General features: G+C 37.8%; 1 protein-coding gene across 1 annotated transcript; it reads right to left on the bottom strand.

The window, feature by feature from the left end:
- Window positions 1–679: 679 nt before the first annotated feature.
- LOC146466464 (neuropeptides B/W receptor type 1-like) lies at window positions 680–10,176 on the bottom strand. Its single transcript, XM_085127296.1, has 2 exons — window positions 10,024–10,176; window positions 680–1,979 (listed from the first exon to the last, which is right to left on the bottom strand). Exon 2 carries the CDS (start codon window positions 1,914–1,916, stop codon window positions 756–758), a length of 1,161 nt encoding a protein of 386 aa, XP_084983422.1. The 5' UTR covers window positions 1,917–1,979; window positions 10,024–10,176; the 3' UTR covers window positions 680–755.
- Window positions 10,177–12,118: the final 1,942 nt, after the last annotated feature.

The raw sequence follows: 12,118 nt of genomic DNA, 5'->3' as shown, positions 1-12,118 counted from the left end.
CAGCTATTTTGTATTTATCGATGATCGGTAACTAGTATTGCACCGTTGCATACAACAATTGACCTGTCAATTCTGAACTCAATGCTGTCACAAATAATAAGAAACAAACTTACTCAATGCTTTTTTGTGTGTGGTTTGTTGGTGTGTTCAGTAAAGGGTAAAGGTATGTTCTTATCGATGGCCCGTAAGTTCTGGCTAAGGTGGATCCATTTCAAGACTGAGTCCTTCGGTCGAATTTGATGTCCGAGCTTTGAGAAGCTGATAGAACTGATAAGAGACAAGGGGGATAAAGTGTCGTAGATGCCACTGCTGTGCCCACCGACACAGTTGTCAACGTTTGATCTCTGTAGAGATCAAATCGGCTAACCTTAATAAAAGTAACAATGAGAAGTCCAAGGATCACTGCAAAGCTGATACAACGGATAAATGTATTTGAAAACAATATTTCGGCTGGCCAGACCAGCCTTCTTAAGGTTAAGGATGTTACTCAAATTTGCAAGGGATTGAAACAATAATAATAATAATAATACTATTAATAATAATAATAATAATAATAATAATAATAATAATAATAATAATAATAATTATGATGATGAAAATAATAATAATAATAATAATAATAATAATAATAATAATAACAATAATAATAATAATAATAACAATAGTAATAAATGAATAATAATAATAATAATAATAATTATAATAATAATGAACAAAAACAGGAGAAATATCCTCCCCAGTGTCCCTTGTCGTCCTCATTCTATCTCCAGGCCGTTTCCGACTCTCCTTCTCTGTGCCCCATCTTTGTTCTTGTTTTCGCTCTCTCCTGCAATATACTTGTCTCCAGGCCTCTGCTGTTCTAGTTGAACCTCTTCTGCTGTATCGAGATCTGTATGAACTCTATTGTGGCTGAAAATCTGGCTTCTGCTGCGTACAACTGTGCCACATACTGGAAGCAGCAACTTACGGAATCCAAGCCGGTAATTTTTGTTACTCAGCCCATAAATGAATGGATTGACACAGCTGCTGATAAACACCAATAGCGAGAGTCCATGGTGCAGTTTGGTATCAAGCTTTGTTTTTCCCGCCATTGCCAGTGCGTAGTTGGTCTGACTTGGTGCGAAACAAACGATCAACGTCAGGCACGCAGCGCCGACCATCCGCGTCATTTTCCCGCGCATTTTGGCTTTACTCTCTGCTGAGGCAACCGTGGATCTGCTGGTCTTATACATCATGTGCGCGTATAAGGCAAACATGGTGAAGCTGGGAAAGACCATTTTTAGCGAAACTTGTACCACACCCACGATGGCACGGGTCGGCTGTTTGCCCCAGAAAAGTAACCATTTACAACGTCGATTTGGGGAATTTGACGGAAGGTATCCGACCTCAAAGAAACTACTCCCACATAAGATCAGTGACCACACCCATGCCGCCACAATGTAGATGAGGGTTCGCTTTCTGTTGAAGGTTTCTTTATACCTAACAGGATTGATCACTGCGTACCAACGCTCTGTCGTCAGCGCTAAGCAGATGTACGCGGAAAAAACCACCAACTGGAAAAGGAACCCACGGCTCCATATAGCTCGACAGAAGATGTCGCCTAGGATGTGATTCGTGGGATAAGGGAACGACTCACCCAGAACCAAAGCTGGGTTTGTGACGAGCGTAATGGCGGTGAGCACATCAGCTATGGCGAGGGACAGGATTAACATGTTGTAGGATTTCTTTAACAGCCTTCTGTCTCGCCAGAAGATAGATATAACCAGCATGTTCCCGAGGAAAGCGATTATAGCGATAACGGAGTAGGTGATTTGTGTGAAAGGAGTTATACCACGTGGAGCTGTAAGGCTGCTATCTGGGAGCGGTGAAGGAGATGAAGTTGAGTTCGTTAAATTACTGATTGAAGAATTATTCATGTTGCTGTGACTCTTGCGATGCCGTTCGTCTCTTATGGAAACTTCGATGAAGTCTTTATATAACTGAAAGTGTATAACAATTAATTTAATACAGATCATATCAACTTAAAGCATAATCAACAAGCCTTAAAAGGTTCTTTAGGCCTTAGCTGTAAAATATTTCGCGTCCTGTCTCCCACCTAACCGATTTTCAAAAACGAGAAAAAATCCTAATTCAATGCTTGCTCCTTTTGTTGGATGTTCCTAGCCTTAGTACATTTTAGAACATCTGAAGAGACTCTTTGGTCTGTGACACTCGCTCATTAGATCGTTTTATCCGTACTTTATTTTATTCATATTTGTATTTTATACTTCTCATACTTTTTATATACTTCGCCCCATTCCTACATATTTGTATATAAGCTCTACGCGGAATATTTTTCTTATCCCTGATGATGCCGTTGATCGGCGAAAGCTTGAACTTTTACCCCTTAATTTAACAGTAGTTAAAAGCCTCATTCGAACTTCAATATTTATTCCTTTAATATAACCCCTACAATATCAAAGAATAAATTTTTCTATTTTGTCCCCATACTTTTCTTATAAAAGTAATGGGGAGAAGTTTTTAAAATATCAAGAAAATGCACCTTGGGTGACCATCTCCTTAATTCTTATGACCTCAGGGGTTGAATAAGCATTGACATTACAATGACAAACTTGATACTCATTACTGTTAGGGTTTAATCAGTTTCTCAGTGTACATCCAAATCAGACTTCGAAAACGTTTTAGGGTCGGCCATGAAGCCAGTGATATTTACGACCAGTGCCACATTGTTGCTTTTTTTCTCGTAATTGGCGGGAGTACATACACTGACTCCTAAGAATCCCTCAGAATTAGTTTTTAATTTATTGCAATAGAAAACAAAAACAACTAACAAGAACGTTAAAGCAATTCAACTGAAGTAGTTAAAATATTGTTAGCTACATTCCCACATCAAATTTGTATAAACTAACACTTTGATCTGTTCGGATTTCCTAGCTGAAAATTTAAATTGCAGTTTACAATTTTTCCCCCTTAAAACAAAGGGGATTCGTCGCAAAACAGAAACCAGAGGTGACCTTTCGCTAAAGTGGAAGACGCTAGTTTTCTTCACATTTCAATTCGAAATCAGTTGAGGTGGGTAATGTCTTTTCGAGCTCCAATGACTGAAACGAACTGTTTGGTGTCCCTGTTTGGTGTTTGTATGCAAACAAGAGTTTACAGAGACGTCGTTACAGATTAACCAAAAGTTAGAAACTTAGAATCCGCTATTTCGTTTATTTTTTAATAAACCGGACTGAATGCGGTCAATCGAATTAAGGCGATCTTAGAGTATTAATTTTTCAATTAAACAGCGGCTCGTTGCAAAATGGCTGTCATGGCAAGGCTCCGTCGGATTGGAACTTTTTTGTCGATTTATTTGTCGCCATTTCATTCTTTTCTCTATCTCTTTTTTAGCCGACGGACCGACGGACCTACGTACGTACGGACCTACGAACGTACGGACCTACCGACCGACCCACCGACCGACTTTCATGAGTGAGAGGGAATGGGAGACATTTTTTAAGGATCGATTACCGTATTCTTTTTTAATATAAGAATATTTTTTTAGTCTAATAAGGCAGTAGACACGAATGAACAGCCTGGAAAGAAATAAAAGACGGAAAGAAAGATTAAAATAAGACCGCCATAGATCCCAGCGAGAGCGCCGCAGTTGCGTTCATCCGACTTACCGAACAACCAACGACTTACTGATGCGCTAGGAACTGTGTTTCTTCCCGTTTCAAAATATCACCAACGAAAACACAGGTTAGTCTGACCGTCAGAGATAAATTGAACTCTTACATTCCACAATCAATTCCAGTCCTAACTTAGTGGACGTGTGCAGTCCCCGACACTGCACCGAGATAAATCTAATTTGCGAGTTTTCAATGTGAGCGCAAATGAAAACACATAAATAAGTTTTAATTTAAAAAATAAATTAGTTATAAGTTTAGGAATGAAATCTTACAAAACCGGGTGGGAATTCAAACCAGCACTAAAATGAAATTTGAAGTGATGTATCTTGCCCTCCAGGAGTGCAGTTATTATGCTAAGCAAGCTGAAGTTAGTTTGTTTTTTTCATTTTTTTAGGTAATGAAACTACCTTGATTGTGTCCATTGAAAAAGCTACTTGCGGTAATTTAAATTTTAAAACGAATTTCAAACGAAAATTTAATGAACATAATATTTTCTTGTAGTGTTGTTTATTATACAGCTCGTCTTTTGATTTTTTTTTCCTGTGGTGCAGTTTATGAAGCTGTGCAAGGGTTCTTGAGTTCTAGAGCCGAGACAGAACAATGCATTAATTTGATGAGTTATGGCAAAAATCCTTTACTTGTGTTCTGATTAAAATGAAACTAATGAAAATTACTTTTTGTTGTTTATTATTCTGTTCCAAATTTTGATTTTAAATGACGTAAGAAAGGATTTGTGGATGAAGCCCTGAAGTCGGTGATAAAGGGCCACAGCTAGTGAGCAGTATTTTTCAGCAGTGCTGTTTATTAAGCCATACAAGTTGGTTCTAACTTATATATTTGAATTTGTCAAGGATATTGAACATGTTAAATACACCATAGTTAACGTTAATAAAAAAAAATGGTTAGGAAGCATGACAAACTTCTTTGGTATATGTTTTTGTTAGCCAGTTTTTGACCTTGACCAAAGTGTTGGAGCAACTGACCGAGAGAATTGCGAAACGTTCCTTTTAAGATATTCAGCAGTAGTGTGAACATTTAGAACAAAGGATTGCTCACGGTCGCAGCCCTTCCAACAAAAATTGCAACACCATTGTTTTCATGGCGAGGTTTCATAACCCGTCCCTCAATCGACTATGAACTCACCAATAAACTTTTAAATGTAAAACTTAATTATGCGTTTGCGGACGAGATCTTAAAGTATGATATAAATTCAAAGGAAAACAATAGGGCATTTAAGATTTGCTTTGAAGCCCAGTATGAAAGCGAGGCTGAGTGCAAAGTCTTTATTATGAAAATAAGTCTTCATTCAAATGGAGACAAAACTAATTTTCACCTGAAAAGCTTTGCACTTAGCTTCGCGTTTAGAACGAGGTTCACAGCAACTCGGAAATGGCCTAACAAATTGAGCAGCTCGCCCAGTGATACTGTTTGTTATATTACACAAGGTGGTTCTAGCTTTTAGTTTACGAGTTGGTCTGGAACAATAAAAATATGAGTAAACGTTTAATAAATTTCGCGTTTGTGGATGAAATCTCAAAGTGTGATTTCATTTCCGAATTGGTATGGAATAATGCACATTCCATTAAAAGTTTTAATTGCAAAAAATGATTATGGGTTCTTGTAGATGAAATCGTTGAAAAGTGTGATATAATGCAAATAAAAGTTACTGTGAGTACATTCTTTGGGTGTTTTTTTATTATGTTGTACACGGTGGTCCTAATTTTGGAGACTGTGGGTGAAATCCTAAAGTGTGATTATTCAAATGAAAGCTACTGAGCAGTGCTTTTCTGTGGTGCTGTTTATTGTGCTTTACAAGGTGGTTCTACATTTGGGTCTGTGGATAAAATACTAAAGTGTGATAAAAATCCAAATAAATGTTATTGAGCAGTACTTTCCTATGGTACTCTTTATTGTGCGGTGCAAAGTGGCTCTAATGCTTGAGTTTGTGGACAAAATCCTAAGGCGTAACCATACATTCAAATGAAAGCTATGGAGTAATAATTTCTTGTTGATAGTCAAATGTTCAAGAAGGTTTAAGGACTTAAAACACTCCGGGTATAACACTTAAGGACGGTGCCTACTAATAGCGAAGTATTTTTGCGCGGTTTATCACTATGCGGGAAAAGCAGATCTTGGTAGTGGCTATTGAAATCCAAAAAGAAAATTGGGGGTAACCTCGCATTTTTTAGAGATAACTAACCATCAATTATTCTAAAAAGCAGCAAAATACAAAGCAATGTATGGCGCTTTTTTCCAAATTGAAGCTTTATTATCTCTGAAAAATGCACGGTTACCCCCAATTTTCTTTTTGGATACCAAAATCACTTGCTAAGTTCTGCTTTCTCTGCATAGTTTTAAAGCGGGCAAAAATATCCCTGTATTAGTAGGCACCACCTGTATAAAACCCGAGTATCTCGAGATGCGCAGAACGTATGCGCAGTAACAATAGTAGGCACCGTCTTTAAATGAAAAGTGTTGAGCTGTGGTTTGATTTTAAAATGAGCATATGCATGATTACTCTGGACGGTGATTCCAACCAGTACTTTTGAGTAAACTTAATTTTGGTGATAAAAGCCCAAAATGCGATTATTCAAATGAACGGTATTGAGCAATGCTCATCTTATATGTGATGTTTAATGTGTTGTGCAAAGTGTTAAGGTGCTCTAAATGATGTTTGTGGATGAGAGTGACTGTCGATTGTTTTGCAGCATATTCTTATGCAAATTTAAATTTGACATAGTAATATCTGATGATTCCGTGCATGTTTAAAAAACCTCAGTGCTATACGAGATGAAATATTTTAACAAGAGATTTTGAGAAATCGAAGCATCTCATTTAAAAAAGGACGCTTTTTTAAAATTTATCATTTGATGTAACTTTTGGACGTATGTTTTCAAATATTAATCGCAGTCTGTGGCTTTTTGCGAAATACTTTATCCTATAAATTAGGTTTACCAAAGTGCTAAGGTTTATTGACATTTTGGAGGAAAGGAAGAAAATCTATCAAGAAAAAAAGCTGTCATTGCTAACTGAATTTTAAGCGTATTTTTAAAAACTATTAATCACATCGCCTATTTTGCGATATATTTCACACCATTTAGGTTATATAGATAACTACTTTCCGGAGTAGAGAAAAAAAATATCAAAAAAGTTGTTATTGCTAACGATTTGTTAAGTAGAAAGACGAGTATATGGGCGGTACTTGATGCAGTCTAGCAAAAACTTCAAGTTGACAAATTTCTATGTAAGTGAACTGATCCTCGAAGAAAAATAACATTGGGGAGGAAGAGCAAGCTAAATTAATTTTATCGCTTGACTGTAAACTTTCCACTAATGCACCCGTTTTGGACGACAGAGTAACTGGCATACCATTGTTCGGACAATTTGATCCGTTCGGATTCTTTTAACCGTGAATTTTTAAGCTACAGAAAATTTTAGGGAACCGATCCTAATCTCCCGAATTTACGACCTGCTGTTGGCTTTGCGAAAATCCTAGTAAGCCTCGTCCTTCTCTCTCAACGACATTTTTCGCACCTTTTGGAAAAAAAAAACTTTTGTTCTCGAAGGTGCGAAATATGTCGTTAAGAGATAAAATAAGATCAGTTGGGATTCAGTTCGTAGGGAAGCAATTTTTCCATCAGTTTACTAAAGTTTTAGATCACAAAACACCAGAGGAAAATGGAATTTTTCTTCACAGTGCAGTCCGAATTTTGAAAATTTTCGGAGGCCATTTTAATTTGGCCTTTTGAACAGACAGATACATTCACCGAAAGCTTTAACGTTCGTATTTTGACTCCAGGCTAATCGGATAAACGACAAACAACAGTAAAAACTGGTAGACTACCAACCTTTCCAGAATTACTTTCAATCAAATAAGGGTGAAGAAGACGAAGACCTCACACGATGTATAAATTGACTGTCTTTCAAGCAGGAAAAACTACCTTTTTCATGATAAAAAATGATTTGACGTCTTAAGACTAATTGCATGGGAACCTAACTTGTGTTTTAAAAAGAGAAATCGTTTCAGTGAAGAGGTTTTGGAGGTTAAAAGGTTTGATAAAACAATAAATCAAATGAAAGTTATTGTCAGAGTAACATCATCACCAGCAACATTATTTTAGCTGTATCTTAGCAACCATGCAATGACGCGGATGCACGCCTTTCAGAAATGGATGTCTTTCATGTCCGCGAACCTTCGCTAAGAGCGCCATGCAATGAAAAAACCCTCTGACAGAGAGAGTAAAAGATGTCGGTCTTGAAATGTGTGTGGTGCAAACAAAAAAAAATCTCAAAGACGAAATTAAAAAAATGAAGATAAAAATTAAAGAGCATTGATAGCCGACTAGAGGCTATTCAGACGTTTATGACTTGCAGTGGAAGTTGTCCCAGAAACTACACATGCACTCGTCCAGGTGCACAATGTGTTGGTGTTTTTCTGTCTGCAGGGCCGACTTTGAGCTTCAAGTCGACCACATTCTGGCACTGAGAGTGATCACAGCCAGGGTTAGCTACATCCTTGGAAGGAAAGACAAAATTTTTAGAGAAGAGAGTTGTGGATTATAATTACCAGAAGGCTGGAGTGACGTCCATGTGCAAAAAATCTACTTCAGAGCATACATTCAAAACAGTCGCAGATTTTTAGATATCAATATTGAGTGTTTCTTAAACAAAAAAATGAGAAAGTTTTTACAATAACAAGAAATGGAAACAAGTCATATGCTCGCACATAAAAACTGTAAATATTGTGCACTTGATAACTGTCCCACAAAGTCCGCAAATTGGAGACGGGGCCTGCGCCATTTCTACGTGGCCATCTGAGCCAATTGAAGGTCTAACCATTTGCAAACGTCAAAGCAAAGTCAGAGAATCTTTAAAAACGGAATTGCTTTTTTCGAACGAGCCACGGATACGTGTGGAAGGGGCTTAATTTTTGATCAGATGAACGATGTAAATTAGTTGTATAAGTAATATGTCAAAAACGAGGGCGAGTGCTTTATCACGGGTTCCAAATACTGAGAAACAGATGAAAGCACGAGGCCGCAGGCCGAGTGCTTTCATCTGTTTCGAGGTATTTGGAACCCGTGATAAAGCACGAAGCCCGAGTTTTTGACATGTCTTCTCAAATGAAACAATAAGAAATTAATCTCATTAAAATGCAAATGTTTGATCTCAGATGAAAAACATGTTTCATCTGAGATGAAAACCTGGTGGTGTTTCATCTGGTGTTTCATTGGGGTATCAAGATTCATCCACCTGACCGAAATGGAGGTCATTTATTGGCTTTTGACTGCATGAATTATTAATGAGTTTGAGAAAAATAATTCCAAATTTCAATTAAACTCCGCCATAGGTTCAAAGTCAATCAAAACGCACAGACATTTCTTTTGCTTCCCAGCGAAGATGGCGTCAGAAACCGTAAAAAGTCTATTCGGAATTGATATAGATGTTCATTCATACTTTTGTGATAGCATGAAAAAATATAAAAGTCCCTGACAACTAGTTTGTTTAGCGTGAGCAAGCTACCGGCTACCGCACCGACGAACAGCGAGCGAACATCTCAGATTTGAAGCGTGAAAAACATCATTTCTGTCTAATTACTTGAAAAAGCGATTCGCGCCAGTTGATTGGTTTATAAGAATTACGTCAACACCGTAATAAATGGAGGATTTCGCCATACAGGAAAGGAAGGGTAGGAGCAGTGTCGTACCATTGTAGCATAGACTTGTAATTGGTTATCATCAGTTTGTAGGAATGTTGGGCAGGCATAGCAGTAAGCCTTTCCCACTGATATCCTTTCTTGGCTTAAAGTTGACCCATACTGCTGACAAAAAATCCATTCCCTACATAAACTGTGCGGAGACAGAGTACTATATCCCCCCCCGCCCAAAGTGCCAATTTAGCCCTGGGGACCTAGGGGGTGATTCAACCCCTTGTGGGGCCATTTTGGTCACAATTTAGGTAAAGTGGCGCCATCAAATCTCACTCTTGGACTCACTTTAGCCCTACATTTCAGTCCCATTGGTCCATATTTAAGACAGTCAGATTAGCCCCCTAAAGCCACTTCGGTCCCTTCTAGGACTCATTCAACCCCTGAGGTTACGGCTAATAACACTGTATTTTACTCACCGAAACAGGCCCTATTTGGGGGATAAAACAAATCTTTTGAATTTACAGTGCATGATAAACCTCACTTCGTGGAAGTGTTGTACGTGTTTTTATTAATGTTTTGAATTAAAACGTTAATATAAAAAGTTTGCCGGTAAGCTGGGTACGCTCAGTGGGTACAGCGACGTTCAGCTCCTTTTGAAAGGCAGAAAAGTGATTTTTTTTTTCAATAAAATAGACTTACCTTGACGCTCCTTGTTTGTTTACCCACTCCTCGGGAAGATTTGAGGCAATCTCGACGAGTTATTGTTTTTGGGTTTCCACTAACAAAAGAAAAAAAATTAATGCAACGAAAGACAAACTTGAATTAATTTTATCCAGCAATTCTAAATTGTCCTCGTTGCAATTGGCAGACGCAAGTAGCTCTTGGGTAAATGACGCAACGTGGCAGCGTCTTTCGTTTCATGTGTTAATAATATTATGGCCTTCAGGTGAAACAGAGGCGAGAGAATCGCGTATACGGTGAGAAAATTTACCTCCGATTTTTTGTTGAACTGAAAACAAACTTGAACAGTTTACGATAAATTGTCGATAAATGACTTCGTTAAATACCACTCACCATTTTCCGGCACGTTTGAACCTTTTGTGACCCAGTCACGGAAGTGTTATTCACCTAAATCCTGTCAAATCCTTTTGAAAATCTAAATCCTATTAGCTGATACACAAGCTTACGAGGGAACCTAACTTTTTTGAAAACAATTCTCGGAAAGGTTAGTAATGAGCGCGATTCGTATGTGAACTTTGTATTGAGACCTTTAGCGAAGGAGTGAAAAGTTCGATGTCCGCTCTTCTTCAGGAGATTTCGATCAAGTGTTGCTGCTGTAAACTGACTCATAAAATTATTCTGTAGACATTTTTATTAATGGCAAAGCTAACACCCTGCTCTCAGAATTTATCCTGTTACACAAGCACAAACCTGGCATCAACTGGAACACGCCGCTTAAATTCAAAGGATCAGACATTCTTTTTATCAGAATTTTTGGGGCTTTTTTGGATGAAAACGTGGCAAAAATGTTGCAAGCACATTACACGTCAGATAGAAAACATTTTGGAAGAGAATTAATGAAATTCTTTTTTCCTTTGCGCGGTCCTTTTAATGCCAGGATTAGTTACTCTTTTGATGACTGTACAATACTCTCGATCAAAAAAGCCGTCTCTTTGACATTTACGTAAGCCTTACACAAATACAAAAAAGGCAAAGAAAATTATCTATTATCTTTCAATTTTATTAATGTTTATTTCCTGCTATTTACGCATTAGGCGGTAAAATCAGCCATTCTGAAAACTTGAAAACAAAAATGTGTCCTTGTAGAGGTCACTCACTCTCTCTGGCTCCTCCCAGTTGTGTCTATTGACATAAAGTACAGCGTCAATAGCTTGCGTTGCTGTAATTACCTCCTTTGGGAAGTCATCAATTCTTTACAATGACATTTGCGGCATATCGTTCCAGTATTTCCGGGTTGCTGTGAACCTGATTATGAAAGCGAGGCTAAATGCAGCTTTTCATATTAACCTTTTTTTTAATAGACAACCACTTTGAAAGGTCGTTTACATGACAGGCAAAAACAAGTGGTACTGTAATCATAATTTTTGTAAAGCAAATTTTAGGGCCGTTTACACGACAGGTAAAAAATGGTACGAACCCGTTAAAAGTGTCATGGTACCCACAATTTTTGAAAGAAATACCCGTGCTGTTTTGGGTTCATAGGCGCCTATGAACCCAAACAGCACGAGTATTTCTTTCACAAAATGTGGGTACCGTAACGTTTTAACGGGTCCGTACCATTTTGTGCCCGTCGTGTAAACGGCTCTTTAGCTTGTAACAAGACACGTTTCGATCGTTTGCATATCATGGAATGAAAACTAATTTTCATAATAAAAAAACGTTTGCACTTAGCCTCGCTTTCGTAATGAGGTTCATAGCAACTCGGAAATGGCTTATTGAAAGAGCGAAATCACCATGTGTACACTGTTTCAACCAAGGTCCCTTTGAGCTTGTAGAGCATCAAAATTTTGCAGTAGTTTCATTTTGCGACTTTGTCGTATTTTGCGTTTTGCGGAAAATGTTTGCGAAACTCACTTCTACACATTAGTAAAGACTGGTAACAGTAACGAACTCTTTTTTCATAGATAAGACAAGCTAAAAACGGACATGTGATTTTTCTTTTAATGAGAGTAAATGATAATCGTTCCAGCATTCTTCATGGGAAAAATTTTAAAGAATCTTAAAAGACAAAAAACACCGACCGCACTTTTTACCTAATAACCAGCGGCCACTA

Source organism: Pavona decussata, unplaced genomic scaffold (assembly GCF_977016875.1).
Source record: "Pavona decussata unplaced genomic scaffold, jaPavDecu1.1 SCAFFOLD_143, whole genome shotgun sequence".
NCBI lineage: Eukaryota > Metazoa > Cnidaria > Anthozoa > Scleractinia > Agariciidae > Pavona > Pavona decussata.
This window is presented reverse-complemented; position numbering and strand designations above follow the sequence as displayed.

Excerpts from the sequence above, each read along its gene's own strand:
- LOC146466464 (XM_085127296.1), bottom strand. The coding sequence starts at position 1,916 with ATGAATAATTCTTCAATCAGTAATTTAACGAACTCAACTTCATCTCCT.